Genomic DNA, 15875 nt, shown 5'->3' on the forward strand with positions numbered 1-15875 from the left:
TTTTCTGGAAAAACAAAACGAAATACACTTAAATGAGAATTAGGCAATGTCTGCCACTTTTTTTCCCCTTTCCTTTTTTCCTTTTCAGAGTCGGGGTCTTGCTCTGTTACCCAGGCTGAAGTGCAGCAGTGTGATCATAGCTCACTGCAGCCTTGAACTCCTGGGCTCAAGTGATCCTCCTGCCTCAACCTCCCAAGTAGCTGGAGTCAACTACAAGTGCACGCCACCATGCCTAGCTAATTTACAAGATTTTTTAAAGGAGGGACTCTCCCTATGTTGCCCAGGCTGATCTCAAACCCCTGGCCTCAAGTGATCCTCCCACCCTGTCTTTTCAAAGCAGTGGGATTACAGGTGTGTGCTATCATGCCTGCCAATGTTTTCTGCTTTGATGGTCAACAGTACTACTTTTATTCTCAACAAAGGGCATAAATTGAGCAAAGGGAGAGGATCATATGATCACAGAGTTAACTAAATCAAAATGCACTTATGAGGCTCTTGGAAACTGGAAGTACTACAAGACTAAAAAGTAGACAGAAAAAAATTAACTTTATGTGTCTAAAATGCTTAATTCCACAAAGTTTTAAAAAGATGCAAGATAGATGAGCATACATCTATCAGTTCCTCCTGTCTCAAAGGAGTTCCACCCCTAAGGAGTCCTTGTTTCTTTCCACTGTACCAATCACTTACCACTTTCCCAGACAGATGCCAAACCTGGTCATGCAGGATAAGCCTCTGGAGTTAGGAGGCCATCTTTTAACTAGTTATATAGCCAAGAGCAAATAATTTTAAACTCTTGCAGCAGCATTAATTTCCTTATTGGCAAAGTTTGAACTCAGTACATACTCTCAAGATACTATTCTAAGATATCGATGTGATGCTGAAAGGAAAGCAACCAACTTGGACCCTTGGAGCTAAAGTGTATTGTACTTTATAACAAACACTTTTCCCAATAAGCTGCACAAGGGTTTGGTGACTAATGCCCCAGTATGTCACTCTAGGTCTTCCTTAACCACCTGTCCACCTGTTGTGGAGGCCTCTGAACTCCCTGCCTTCCGCCTAATCCACCCTGCCATGTGTGTTGATTAGGCCTCAAGTCACTGCCCTAATTCTCAGCTTTTCCTCTTCAGATCTCTGCCAACTCAAACTCTCTTTCAAGCCCTAATCATATCTCTTGCATGAGGTTTGTTTGCCTTCAGCCCAGCTCCAAGTGAATGCACTCTCCTTTGGACTCTCAGGTCTTTATCTGACTTTTTCATTCCTTTCCTCTGGGAGGCAATGGGAGTGGCATCCAGACAGCTCTGAACGCCTGCCCTTCCACAAGATACAGGGAAGCAGACATTCGCCTTTTCCTAGTCCTGAGTTCCTGTGTCTGCAGACTCCTTTCAAGCAGGGAGGCCAGGGTACACCAAGTCAGATATCTATGATATTCACTAATTACTGTCATTCAGAGCAGAGCTATCTCAAGGAACTGAAGGTCAGTAGTCTCCATCAAGAGCACCCTTATCTACCTGGCACAATTCTTCCCCTTTGTGGCATCTTTACTACTAATCTGCACAAGTTGTTTTAGTAACACATTTTTATTCTCTTTAAAGAGACGTTTTTAGTATTAATACATAAATTTCCAACTGTACGACTAATACAAGTATTTTAATATATAATTTTCCTTCTCATGTTTATCATGTTTGTAAGTTTAGACAAATATTAAAAAAATCTTTTCTAGAAAGTAGGTGGCAAAGTAGTGGCTTCTGTTTCTTAGGAGCAATCCCTTCTCCTTTAAGGTTTGTGATATAGTAAATGACACCTTCATAAATGCAAAATATTAATAAGATTTAAGGAAAGGAAGCCTATCATATTCAAATTGAGATAATATTTGTTTAGTAACAACTGCCTGTTTTCCAGGAAATGGATACCAGGGCCTCTCTGATTTATTAATATGTGCATATCTCCTTACATGCGATACCCATGAAGCCTGGGATCTGTTTAACTTATAGATATGTACATATCACCTTACATGTGGAGCCCATGAGCCCCAGGGTCTGTCTCTCTGACTTACTGGTATGTGCACATCACCTTACACGTGGTGCCCGAGAGCCCCGCTGTCGCCATCCCCGCCCTGCATCTGCATCTGCATCTGTGCCTGCATCCTTGCGATCATCTCTTGCATGCGGCGAAGCTAAGAACACAGTGCATATTGAACACATTATTGGTCTTCATGGTTTGTTGTCTTTGATCATAATTTATGGGTGTTCTGTAATTCTTAAAACCTTAGCTTTTGTGTTTTCCCCAAGACAAGACAAAATAATTCTTATAAATCAATAAAGAACAACTAAACAGAAAACCAACTAAATGATAAGAATATGCAAATCAAATAAGAAAGAAATTTTCAGTAAACGAAACAATAATCAAAATAAGACAAGACAATCTGAGATTTTTTTTTAACTGGAAAGGTAGGAAAGAGACTGATGACAGTGAGGGACGTGAATTAAGGGGACTGGGAATGACTTCAGCTTTTCTGGAGGGCAATGAGAGCCTAACAATAAAAATAATAAAGGTTACTCCATCTCCCCTTACCAGTTTTTATCATATGGCTTGTATGTGTTCAGAAAGGCCTCTAGGAAGTAGTATAAAATAGTCACCCAAATTTTCTTCAGGTAGCTGTGTATTTGTTTGTGACATTCAAGTATGTGATCAATTGTAAAAGAATTTGACCAAAAAGGTATTTTCTTTTTGTTTACAAAAGGTTGGCCCATTATGATATTATTTACTAAATAATGTTTGTATTTCACAACTCTAGCAGATCTGAATGCCACCTTTATGACAGAGTACATTTCCAAACTTTTGATATACTTACAAAAAATCAGTCACGTTATTAAATTGTTTCCACATCTTAGTTAAATGTGAAGCATTGTGTATATTATACATGCATGTTATTATACATAAATCTATATATAATAATAAAAGTTACATTCCACAAAAAAATCTAGCAAGAAAAACTATAACAAGTTAGTTACACATAATATTTCTGGATGTAAACCAAACCACCGTAGTACTTTTCTACTTACCTCTGCTTCCTTTTCCAGCAAGATCTGGTCTTTATTCATGTCCTCGTTCTCCACTTTCCTAAGAATGGAAAGAAATTGCAATTACAATATTATGACTATTATAGTTAGTTCTGATTATAGATTCTCAAAGAAAAATTCTACTTTAGAACTGTGAGAAACTATTAATAAAATTCATATATAAAAATTGTTTTAGCATTTTAAAAATTAAAGACATTATCAATAAAAAGGGAACAGAATGATTGAAAAAAGGACAAACAACACAAAATGAGACATTCAAGAGACTTTTCTTACTCTAGGCTGGAGTGATGACACTTTGTCTCTATTGAGTCAAAAAATAACAGGTATTATCTAAAGAATACTCTTAGTTGAAGGTAAGTTATTCTTTATGAACACGGATAAAATCATTACCCTCAAAGAAGGAGCAGGATCTGAATGCATGAACAAAGCCCAGTTGAGCAAGGGTGAAGGGAGGCCTCCCAAAGCACACCAGTCAGCTTGGCTCTTCAGAGCACACTGATCCTAGTCTCAGAGCCAGCACCTGTTCCACTTCCTGAGAGTAGAATATTCTTGCTGCCTTTAAAACCTTTCTTAATGTCTTTTCCCCAAATTAATAACAATAAATCAGACTTCACTGTGTACCTCATATGTATCCACAAGTCCACCAAATTATTAAAATAAAATATGAGGATTTTAATGAACTATGATACAGAAAAGTTTTAATAAGTGATCTATATCACTTATTGTTCATGAATCTCAATGCTAAGCAGAAATGTGGTTTTATTAGATACAAACTGAGGTCACAAATACAGATCTCATTTAAAATGTTTCAGAATAATAAAAAATTGAGTTGAAGGTGGCTGCAAGAGTCTATGAGGAACAGAGCTGCTGCTCTGCTGGCCACTGGCTGTTCAGAAGCCACTCACCCTGGGCTCACCCTTAACCAGGGCACAGCAGTTTCTTGATGACAAGTAAGTTTTTCCTCATTTACATTGAACGATGCTTCGGAAGAAGTATCCAGTATAAGCTTCTGGTTCTTCCATCTAAACATGTTTTTATGAGCACATTATGAAATCTATCTTTTCTTTAAAAGGTTAAAATAGAGTAACTTGTTAAATTAGTAGCAGATCTTTTATATTAACTTTTAAGAAAGAAACCAAACCATGCTGCTTAGTGGTCAAGAAGATCGAGTTGGACACACAGAGAGGAAACAATATGATTCAGGGGACAGTACAGAGGAGGGTGGATAGCATGACAACCTGCCACCTCTCTTGAGCCTCTCAGAACGGAAGTTTTCATAGTGAAGGTCCTGGGTTACCTCTTGGAGATCCTGCATATGGGTACTGAAAAAAGGAATGCACCAAAATTATCACATGCATATGCCATTTTCATGGGGAAAAAACAACAGAACAAGTATACAGAAGAAACATCAGTTACTAAAAATTACTTGGTAAATTGTACAGAAAGTTGCTGAGACTTCAGGATAAAGAGTGCAGTTGTGGAAATGTCTAGTGTCTAGTGAGGCACAGATCTCCCTTGCTCCCATAACAAATGACACACAAACACACCCCATGGGACTGGATTGAGCGGTTTCCAAAGAATTTTTGCCAGGGGGACTGCCATCCCTGTGTGAGGCCATCACCACTAGAGGGAGACAGACAGATTTTAGGAGATTTTAAGGTTATCAACATCTGAAACAGAACACTTTTCTAAAAAGTTCATATATTCATGACTTCTTAAGCTTAAAATTTTGCTTATTACTCTTAGAGTTAATTAGCTTAAGCTATGGAGAAGACTATAAAGGGAAAGACTAATAACTAACATTTTGGATCCAAGAGAAACAAAATTTTGAACCTTCTATTCATCTTTTAAAACATGGTTTTAATTGCCCAGTTTATTCAAATACTTAAGCATAAGTATTCAAATACTTATGAGAATAAGTAAACATAAATACAATTCTGTTTACTCAGGATCCTAGAAAATGGATTGAGATGGTAAAGGAACAGCACATTCTCCCTCAGTTTGGGAAACACTCAACTAACACTAAAGTAGGAGACACTGAAAACCACCTTCAGCATCTATACCCCCTCCAACAACAGGGATTGTAACAGCCAAGGATGCAGCCCTGGAGAGTGCACTTTTTTTTTTTTGAGTTGGAGTCTCACTCTGTCGCCCAGACTGCAGTGCAGTGGCCGCTCCCAGACCTGCTGGGCTCCGGTGATCCTTCCGCCTCAGCCTTCCAAGTAGCTGGAACTACAGGTGCACGCTACCACGCCCAACTGATTTTTGATTTATTGTAGAGATGAGGTCTTGCTGCCCAGGCGGGTCTCGAACCCACAGGCTCAGACAATCCACTCACCTCAGTCTCCCAAAGGCACGGGATTACAGGCTGAGCCACTGAGCCCAGCTGAGAGTGCACTTTAACTTCTTTCACAATCATTAAGTTACATTTGATAAAGCTTGGACAGTAACATCTTACTGATTTTAATTCACTAAAAATTGCTAAACTAAGTGAGACATGTGGCATATACAGCAATTTTCAGCTAATCAAGATATTAACCCTTTGCCCTCAGAGACATCTATCTCGTGGATCACCTACAAGCAACTTGACCACACTTAGCAAAATAATGAAAATCAAATCACTTCACATTACATAGTATAGAGTTGGAACCAATTATTTTATTGCAATAATATTTGGCTTATAATGGAATTTTGGACATTGAGGAACTTATGACAAAACAAATCAAAAGTTTTTTTTCTTCAAAGTTTTATCTTATATTTTTCTAACGTGTGTTAGTAGTTAATGTGTGAAACAGTCACTGACATGCAGTGCAGGTTCATTGATACATGTAGTTCAATAGTAATTTGGTTGACGTCTTCTACCTGGTGTTTTTCTATTCGAGCAAACAATGCAGTCTCATTTTCTTCCCCCTTCATTAATAATATGTAATTTATTGTCTAGTCTGTTGTTTGAAAATGATGTGGAAGGATGCACTCGTGATTCCCGAAAACCACTTCTCAACTTATTGATCAGAAGCTTGACAAATTTCAAATGGGACACAGGTTTTTCATTGTCTTTTTTTTTTTTTTAATGCTTGGTACAGTATATAGTAGTAACGTATATTTCTAGCCCCCAGAAGAATAATTTCCTCCATCATTTTAAAGATTTTCACAAAAAACAACGTTGAAGCATATTGATTTGTATGATCCACACTACTCATACTTGCAATATTTTAGGATCATTTCAGACTTTTTGACTAACATAATATTCCTACCACATAATGTTCTTGTGGTAGATTTCATTTCTGCATGAATCCAACAGCTGAGAATTGTAACGATCCTTTTGTCCTTCCATGCAAGAAGCTAAGATAATTTTTCCTATGCGCTACTTTTTTTTTTCATTAGAAACTTTGGCTTTTTGATTTGTGCTGGTATAACCTTTTGGTTGACTTTGATTATACCAGTAAGATGACATTTCATCTTTAGTAGCTCTTCTGCTAGGACAATACTAGTGTAATATCTGTCAGTAAACGTGATATCCTGCTGCATTGGGAACTTTTTCCAACAACTTTTTATATAAATGTAAAGAAATTATGGTGCTTACTGGAAAATCAGGTCAAATGATGTTTTCAGCTGTTATGGTGCCACAGTAGGGAAGTACTAAAAAAGATACCCTGTTTTTGAGTCAGCTAGTACATAAATGCATATACCCCATTTGGTAGGCTTATTTGGATTGTGTGTTATAGATGATACTCGTTCTTTAATTTCTTAGTGCAGACAGATACATTCGATCTGTGCCATTCGATACTTCAATACAACCTACCTTCAGCTTTGAAAATCTCTTTAAAGCTATATTAATTTGCTTATCTTTCAAGTTATATTATGATACAAAGGGTATACTCACAACTGCTTTTCTTACACAAATGCCCTTTATCACTTCCTTCTGTTACAAAGAAGTGTTGGCACTACTGTGAAAAGTACTTCACACATTCTCTATGTAATGCCAGCTCATGTATAATATCTTCAAGGAAACATATGTTTTTGAAAAATTTATGCTTAAGTTTGTCCTGTAGAATCTCTTTATGTCCCCCAAGAGGGGATATCTGAATGGTTTCCTAGATTATTTAAACCATACTCTTTCTGTCTCTTTATTCAAGAATAAAAGTAATGCATGCATGTTACTATATGTGAAATGTATGTATTTATTGTCTCTGATATTTTTAATTATTTTTTATTTTAAAGATGGGTACAACCCAGGGTTAGATGCATAAGAGGTGATTATACAGGTAAGGTTTGGTACCCTTATTGATATTATGTGCTTCCTCTTCCATCCCCTGGCAGTGTCCCATTACTGCCAATCCCTTTCTTACAGTTATGATAAATGTTCAGGGTCCACTTATGAGTGAGTACATGTAGTACTCAGATCTTTAGTTCTGTAATAAATCACTGAGTATTATAAACTCTAATTCCATCCAAGTTGCTGCACAGTTCATAATTTTGTTTTTCCTTATGGCTGCATAATATTCCATCGTGTATGAAATTTATTTTTAAAGGAAAAAAGGTATGTTTGTAGTCAGATCTGTCATAGCTGTTAAAAACAAATGGAAGACTCTTAATCTCAAGGCTAACCAGGTCTCAGGCTGATGAGCCAGGGTACTACATGTAGTTGGGCTTTGAGTAGCTCCTTGGAACCTGCAGAACCTCACCAGGGCTGGGGAACTCTCAAACCACAGTTTAGGTCTAGGCTCCTTTTAGTGTCAAAGACCTGATATCATAGAAAGCAGGAAGGAAGCCGGGCTCGGTGGCTCAGCCTGTAATCCCGCACCTTGGGAGGCTGAGGTGAGTGGATTGCCTGAGCCCGCGGGTTCGAGACCCGCCTGGGCAGCAAGACCTCATCTCTACAATAAATAAAAAAATCAGCCGGGCGTGGTAGCGTGCGCCTGTAATTCCGGCTACTTGGAAGGCTGAGGCGGATGGATCACTGGAGCCCAATAGGTCGAGGCTGCGGTGGCCGGGAGTGGCCACTGCACTCCAGTCTGGGCGACAGAGTGAGACTCCAACTCAAAAAAAAAAAGAAAGAAAGAAAAAAAAAGAAAACATGAAGGAGAGGCGATACAAGCCACAGCAGGAAGAGCATGTTCAGTAGTGTCACAGAAAGTCCCTGTGTGAGGGTCCTCAGAACCAAGCTGTGGTGGCCCTATGGCTACCTTAGTGCTGTGAGAAAGCACTGAAGATGACAATGGAGCTGCTGGCTGCAACTGTCTTGGGGCCGTGTAACACTATTATTCTTCATGCCAAGCTCTGCCAGAGGGAACACATGGAATGTCTTACATGAGCATGGTTCTCAGCTTCAGAAAGTCATTGTGTTCTGGGTTCTCCACCTCCACAACACCCCACGGGTAGAGGCGGCCTCTGACCTTCTTGCCTTTGGCTTCAATCAACTGATTGGATCCAACCACAGAGAATGGGATGCTGGCCTAGAAAGACACACAGGACAGACTGGTTCTAAACTCCAGTGTTCACTGGAAACACAAGAACATCAGCAGAGACTTAGCACATCACTGTTTACTACAAAATTTAATTAGAAAGCTAGGAGTATCCAACATTTTCCTGGGAAATGTCAGATATTTTACACATGGGACAAACTGTATGAAAACAAGTTAAAATTGCAATAAAATCTCCAAGTCTTAGGTGGTCACTATGTCAAAATATATTTAAAGCAAAAATACTACTGTAACCAAACCTTTCCAGTCTGTCAGAGGCCAAGCCTTCTAGAACTTGGTCTTTTGCCAACTTTTGTGTTTTAAATGCATGGACATAGGAAACAGGTTATTTATATTGCGCACTTGAAGTCAGTTCTTACCTTGAGAAGTCTAGTCTGCTCTTTGAAATCTTCATCTTCATCGGATTCTGCATCAGGTAAGTGATAGATTTTGATGTTATGTTCTTCAATTTCATCCAGAATCTGAAAGAATGACAAAACTAGTATCAATTTTGGCAAACTACATGTTATTTTAGCCAAGTCTAATGTATCACATAAGAAATATATCAGAATCATCCAAATGTTAATAAAGAAGCAAACTAACTACTAAAGTTATTTTCAATTGATTTTATAAAAATGCCAGCTGGGTGTGGTGGCTCATGCCTGTAATACCACCATTTAGGGAGCCCAAGGGGGAAGAATTACTTAAAAGTGCTAAAAAGGTTACTTATACTAGAGTTTTGAGGGATCCTCTGTCTAGAATAATACCACCACCACTGCCACCTTCGATGTACAAAGCACTAGGAAAATTAGCCATAGACCCAACACAACAGCTCAAATGAAAATCATAGCACAAACAGTCTCAAGAAGGACAAATGCTAAAGAGAAGTTATAGGCATGAAAAGTCCCTGGAGAAAAGGCAGGAGTCTTATAAATAGAGAGGAGGGAAAGGCATACTAGATGTGAAAAACAACAACAAAACCGTATCAAGGCCCAGAAGAAAGGACGCATGGAATGTGTTTTAGGAATAATAAATTTCAAAAGTTGGAATCTAAAATATTTTGTTGAATAAGGGAACAAAACCTGGGGTTACAAAGTAGAGGGTTCCTTGAACACCAGGGCAGGGACGAGCAAAGAGCCAGCAGGAAATTTCACAATCTGAACTATCAACCAGGCAATAGAGTGCAAGGAAGCCAAGAAGAGAGGAAAAACTGGGCTAGAGTTGAAATAAGCAGCCATTCATTAGTCAACCAATTAAAAACCCAGCCCCCAAATGCCCACTTTGTGCTGAGCACTTTATCAGGCGCCAGGCAGGCTGGAGCTCTGCTTGCTCTCACCCTGAGACTTGGGCCATCCAGGGAAGAGAGAACAAAAGCAAAGAGAACAGAAAACATCCCAACCTCAGACTCTGCACTGGATCTGCTCTCTGGTTATAAGAATGAAAATCCTTAATGTGACCTTTAGGGCCTTGCATGATCAAAGACTTGGTCTCAGCACAATGTCCATACTAATTTAGAACTCCAGAAAAGGTCTTCCTTCTTATATCCTTTATTCTGTAGCCCCAATCTTTCATATTTTCCTAAATCCTTATTCCTAAATGGGAGGAAGTAGCTCATCCTTGGGAAAAATTGAGCATTTAAGCATGAACTTGCTGTCCTGCCCTCAGCTCAGAGCTTCTTTCCTGGCCTATTATCTACCCATGCTGACCCCATCTTTTGTCATACGCTGGCCTCAAAAAGACAGAGCTTATATTCTGGAAAGAGATTTAAATAACATTTAATAAGTTGACTATTTAAAATCAGAGGAATAAGAAAGTGATGAAATTTTAAAAATTATACATTTCTCAATTTGGGTGACTGCAAAAATTGTCAGACTATAAAGAGACATGGAAGTTAGGAGGACAAAAGTTCATTAGTGGGCAAAAGGACTCCTGTTTGCACATGTGGTTCACATGAAGACATAAAATACTTGGAAGGGAAAAGGAGAAGCCACAGAAATGTTGTGCTCCAAATAATTATTAAAGAATGTTGATCTCCAGGGATCAAGAATCAGGAAAGAAGGAAGGAATTAAAACAGGCAGACAGCAAATCAAACATAGCGGCTGAGAGAACAAGGAGGGGAAGTTTCAGGAGCAAAACTGCCAATCATGCAAATCCCACAGGTGAGGCCCAGGTCTGAGGATTGAACTGTTGGCCAAGCTAATGATAGAACAGCTGCAGTTGAATAAGCAAAGCCAGGGTGAAAAGGATTGTGGAGGGTAGATAACAACTACCAGAAGTATTTGACTGAAACAAAGGAGAGGCTGGTGGGAAGCAAGAGTCTGGAAGAAGGCAAGGAGTTCTCTTAGATAAGGCATAATGAGCAACATGGAAGGCATAAAGGAAGAAACCAGATAAACTAGATAAAGAGAGGCCTAAGAAGGAAGGGGTAAATGCTAGAAATATTCCAATTCATCTCAGAATTTGTCAAGTGCTAAGGATATGGATACAGGATCAAAGATTAGAATTACAGCATTCTAACTCTGACATCCCCTTTCCTCTACCTAAACAAAATTTAATGTAACAGTATATAAAAGGTAAAGTTCCCTGAAGTGGAAATTGGTAAAGTGCTTATTGTCAAATTTAAAAGTATTTAAGCTTTCAGGGATTCTTCTAATGGAATACTTCCTAAAAGCCCAGCAGGGACTTGAAAGAAAAAGCTGACAAATATAACTACACACAGTTTGAAAACTTTGGTATGGCAAAAGACACCAAGAAAAATGTAAAAACACAAAAGTCAAACTAGGAGAAATCATTTGCAACCATGATAGTCAATGTCTATAAATAAAAAGAATATCTGTTAAGTCAACAAAAAAGCAATAAAGAGAGGGCCAAGGGCCTACAATTTGAGATAAAATACAAACTAGTATTAAACACCAGGACACACACACACACACATGCACAAGCAATAAAGAAATGCAAATTAAAATGAGACACACTGGGCACAGTGGCTCATGCCTGTAATTCCAGCACTTTGGGAGGCTGAGGCAAGAGCACTGTTTAAGCCCAGGAGTTATCTCTACAAAAAATAAAAAATCAGCCAGGGGTGGTGGCATGCACCTGTAGCCCCAGCTACTTGGAAGGATTGCCTAAGCCCTATAGGTCAAAGCTGTGGTAACTGTGATTGTGCCACTGCACTCCAGCCTGGGTGACAGAATGAGATCCCAACTCAAAAAAAAAGAATTAGTCTGGCTTACAGTTATGAGAAAATTGATGTGTACCAATCAATGTTCAATTACTCAACAACAACAAAAAAGACACAATCATCATGCAACAAACATTACTGAGAGTTTACTATGTGCCAGGCACTATTCTGAACTACGGGAATATAAAGATTCCTGGTCTTAGGACCACAGAATAAGGGTGAGGAGAAGCCAAGAAATACACTGAAGAAATACTTTATGTAGTGTGTTGGAAGTACTATGAGTGGGGAAGTGCAGCGGAGCAATGGGATATAAAATCATGTGTTCTAGGTTAGACTGATGAAGGGCGAAATGAGAGAGCTGCCCAGGTAGATGTATGGGAGAAGAATTTTCCAGGCAGAGGACATCACTACCAAAAAGAAACAAGGGGCAAAGTAACAGGAAATTTGGTCAGATAAATAAGGGCCAGCACAAAGCAAAAAATATGCCAAATATTCATCAATAGGAAATTGGCCAAGTTATAATATATTCATAAAGTGAAGTACTGTGCATCCAAGAAGAATTATGGTTGAGCTATATATGAGGTTTAAATATATTTTTAAATTGAAAAATCAAATGATACGATCCAATTCTGTAAAAACAAAAAATAAGTAGACCATGTTCCAGAAAGATATACACTTTACTGGTAACAGTTGTTCTTTCTATGAGTAATCATACGAGTCCTTTTCTTTATTTAAAAAATATTTTTTAGAGACAGGGTCTTGCTATGTTGCCCAGGCTGGCTTTGAACTTCTGGGCTCAAGTAATCTTCCTACCTCAGTCCACCACTGTGCCTGGCTAGAAATTCTCATTTTCAGAGTTTAGCATATGCAAGTTGTTTAGACTTTCTTAAAGAGCATTCAATCAGAAAAAGCTGACTTTATACTACAGCTAAGCAACTTGCTGTGAATCTGTAATTATTTCAAAATTAAAAGTTTAAAAAAAGAAACAAAGGCAAACAATTTTTAAAAAATATAAAGCAGAGTCAATGAGGTTTCACAGAAATACACAGAAGAGGGCACTAAAATGGGGGCATCACAGGTCTGCAGAGCAGGAGCTGCTAGGGGGTGAGAGATGCATCAGCTGGCTGACAATTGCAATGTGACACCTTCACAAACAAAACTCAGGGAACTATTCTACTTAGATACATCATTAAATGGATCATTTGTAGTATTTAGGTAAAATAATAATAAAACTTCATGGAGAGATCACATGTCCACATTTGAGTCATTCACCTAACACATTATGAAATCTTGTGCTTAGCCACCTGTTACTCACTGAGGGTACTTTTAATCTAGGAAGAATTTAAAGAATGGAAATGTGATAACTTCATGACGGCAAAATATTTAAAAATAATTACAAGTATTAGATGTTCCTTGAAAACCACCACCAAAATGCAGGATTACTTCTCCAGGCCTGCTTCCCCACACCTGCACAGACTGAAAAGTTTGCAGACACAGTCCCCCTTTATCCTCCCAGGTAGCTGGTTCTCAGTCACCTAAGAGAGGATCAGGAGGTCAGCCTCACTCACCCTTTTCTTCAACCGCTCCCGTTCCTTCAGAGTGAGAGTGTCAGCTTTTGCAATGACAGGCACAATATTCACCTTATTGTGTATTGCCTTCATAAACGCGACATCTAAGGGCTTAAGTCTAAAAATAATTTTAGAAGTGTCACATATTTAGGAAAGTAATAGGGAGATCACACAAAATATTTCTCTCTCTCAAAATTATCTTAATCCTTATATTAAAATATACAGTTTGGGGAAAACTTGCAAACCCATGTACTAAAGGTCTCCAAGATAAACAATTACTTACCCATGTCCAAAAGGTGAAATAAAGTAAAAGCAACAGTGCACCCTGTTATCAATGATGTGTCGCCTGTTCAAGCCACTCTCGTCATGCAGGTATCGTTCAAACTGCTCATCAATATAGGAGATAATTGTCTTAAAACTGAGAGAAATAAACAAGAACAATTATGGAATATAAGACAGGCAGTCCCTGAGTTCAAAGAGAAAACAAGTTTTTTTCCCATCTCTCATCAAATATATATAATGCATTTTTAAGATGAGAACAGAAGACTAACTCCTAGATTTAGCAAAATGGATGCTTTTGGAAACTGTGCCAAGCATAACTTTCCCTAAGTGCTGGGAGGCAAAAGCCCAATTGGAATGGGCTACGGAGCACCTGAAAGACAGTAAAGACAGGGTTGCCAGTTCTTTCAAGGAGTATGACTATGAAGAGGAACAGAGGAACAGGGTGGCAGCAGAAGACACAGGTCAAGAACAGGTTTATCTGAGATGTAAAATAGCACATGCACACATAAAAAGGGAGAAATTTCTGATGCAGGAGGAAAAGCAAAGGACCTTTCTTTTCTTCTCTTTTTTCATCTAGTACTAGAAAGCTGATGTTTTGTGCTGATGGGATTACAACTAGGAGGGAATTTGTACAAGTAGTGTTCTCTACATAGTACAGGTGACAGACTGCTCTATGTTCCAATTCTTGATTTCCTTATTTGCGAAAATGATGCCAAAGAGCAGTCATTTAGTCACTATGGCTCAAACAATTCTCTAATAGGTTTCATTTCCTCACATATGGAAAGGATATACTATGATATTTTGTCCACTGGTCACAGTTCAAATCAAGATGTTTCATTTATACTAGCAGTATATGGATGACTGGCTTTGCAATCTCAGATTTCACTATAGTGCTTATAGAAAACACACTCATTCTCTATAAAATTCCTTTAATTATTTAAAAAGTCCGTATTTAATGTACTTTAAATTGTCTCACTGATTTATTATATAAAGCTATCCCAAAGCTAATAACTACTCATTAACACTATCTATAAAGTTAAGTACATTAAAATAAATAACTATAAAAATGCAGAGCACGCTGGGCACTTGTGGGGCACTGCCCGGGGGGGTGCATACCAATCCCTGCAGTTGATGGCATCACCATAGCCAGGGGTGTCTACCACTGTCAGGCGTAGCTTGACCCCTCGCTCTTCAATTTCAACAGTTGAAGCCTCAATTTGGACAGTTCTTTCAATTTTCTCTAGAAAAGAAACAAACTTAATAGAGAATGAAACTTAAGATAAAGCGGTACACAAAGAGGAAAAAAGTTTCCTGTTATTAACATCTCTACATGCCTTGGGAGGCTGAGGTGAGTAGATTGCCTGAGCCCGCAGGTTCGAGACCTGCCTGGGTAACTTGGCGGGACCATATCTCTACAATAAATCAAAAAACCAGCCGGGTGTAGTAGCGCGTGCCTGTAGTTCCAGCTACTTGGAAGGCTGAGGCAGAAGGATCGCCGGAGTCCAGCAGGTCGAGGCTGCAGTGACTGGGAGCGCCACTGCACTCCAGTCTGGGCAGAGTGAAACTCCAACTCAAAAAAAAAAAAAAAAAAAATCTCTACAAAAAATGACTTGGCAATTCACTACTTCTCTGCAGTAAGTTCTCCAGAGATACCACAAGGATTGTATAAAAATGATCCCAGAGTAGCCAGAAAAGGAACTGTCAAAGCTCAGATTAATGTGCTGCTAGGGAAAGTTAAAAATGACAATATTTTACACTCTTAATAGGCTGAAGCAAGAGGACTGTCTGAGCCGGGGGGTCTGAGACCAGCCTGGGCAACTTGGTAAGACCTCGTCTCTACAATAAATCAAAAAATTAGCTGGGTGTGGGTGTGCACACCTGTAGTTCCAGATACTTGGAAGGCTGAGGCAGAAGGATTACCTGAGCCAGCAGGCCGAGGCTGAGGTGGCTGTGAGCGTGCCATTGAGCTCTAGCCTGGATGACAGAAAGAAACTCCAACTCAAAAAAAGGGGAAAAAAAAAGGAAATAATTTATTTATCAATTTAAGAAATGAATTAAAAAATATTCCTGAAGGGCTACATGTCCTTGTGGCAGCCTAGGTCTTAGTTTGACTATGTGTGCTTAATTCACACTCAATAGGGACGCTCAGGCAGTAGACGGATTAGTCAGTTAACAGCTATTCCTAGTAATCTTCTATTTATGCAGCATTTTTAATGATTGAAAACATTCTCAGTTGATCTTCTCATCAAATGTGCAATATAGGCAGAAACTATGTATTACATTTTACAAAGAAACAAACGC

At 38.8% G+C, this 15875-nt stretch overlaps 1 protein-coding gene across 1 annotated transcript in view; it reads right to left on the reverse strand.

Annotated features, from left to right (window-relative positions):
• Nucleotides 1-2053: 2053 nt before the first annotated feature.
• SEPT2 (septin 2) overlaps nt 2054-15875 on the reverse strand; it is a 29807-nt gene continuing 15985 nt past the window's right edge. The window contains exons 5-12 of the mRNA XM_021708468.1: nt 14691-14814; nt 13576-13710; nt 13293-13410; nt 8923-9024; nt 8391-8536; nt 4319-4402; nt 3063-3120; nt 2054-2173 (exon numbers count right to left, since the gene is read on the reverse strand). Coding sequence (XP_021564143.1) covers nt 2072-2173; nt 3063-3120; nt 4319-4402; nt 8391-8536; nt 8923-9024; nt 13293-13410; nt 13576-13710; nt 14691-14814 — 869 coding nt within the window. The 3' untranslated portion in view covers nt 2054-2071. The remainder of the gene's footprint in view (nt 2174-3062; nt 3121-4318; nt 4403-8390; nt 8537-8922; nt 9025-13292; nt 13411-13575; nt 13711-14690; nt 14815-15875) is intronic.

The sequence above is a fragment of the Carlito syrichta genome, unplaced genomic scaffold (assembly GCF_000164805.1).
Source record: "Carlito syrichta isolate Samal-C Ts95f unplaced genomic scaffold, Tarsius_syrichta-2.0.1 Scaffold138451, whole genome shotgun sequence".
In the NCBI taxonomy this organism is placed as follows: domain Eukaryota; kingdom Metazoa; phylum Chordata; class Mammalia; order Primates; family Tarsiidae; genus Carlito; species Carlito syrichta.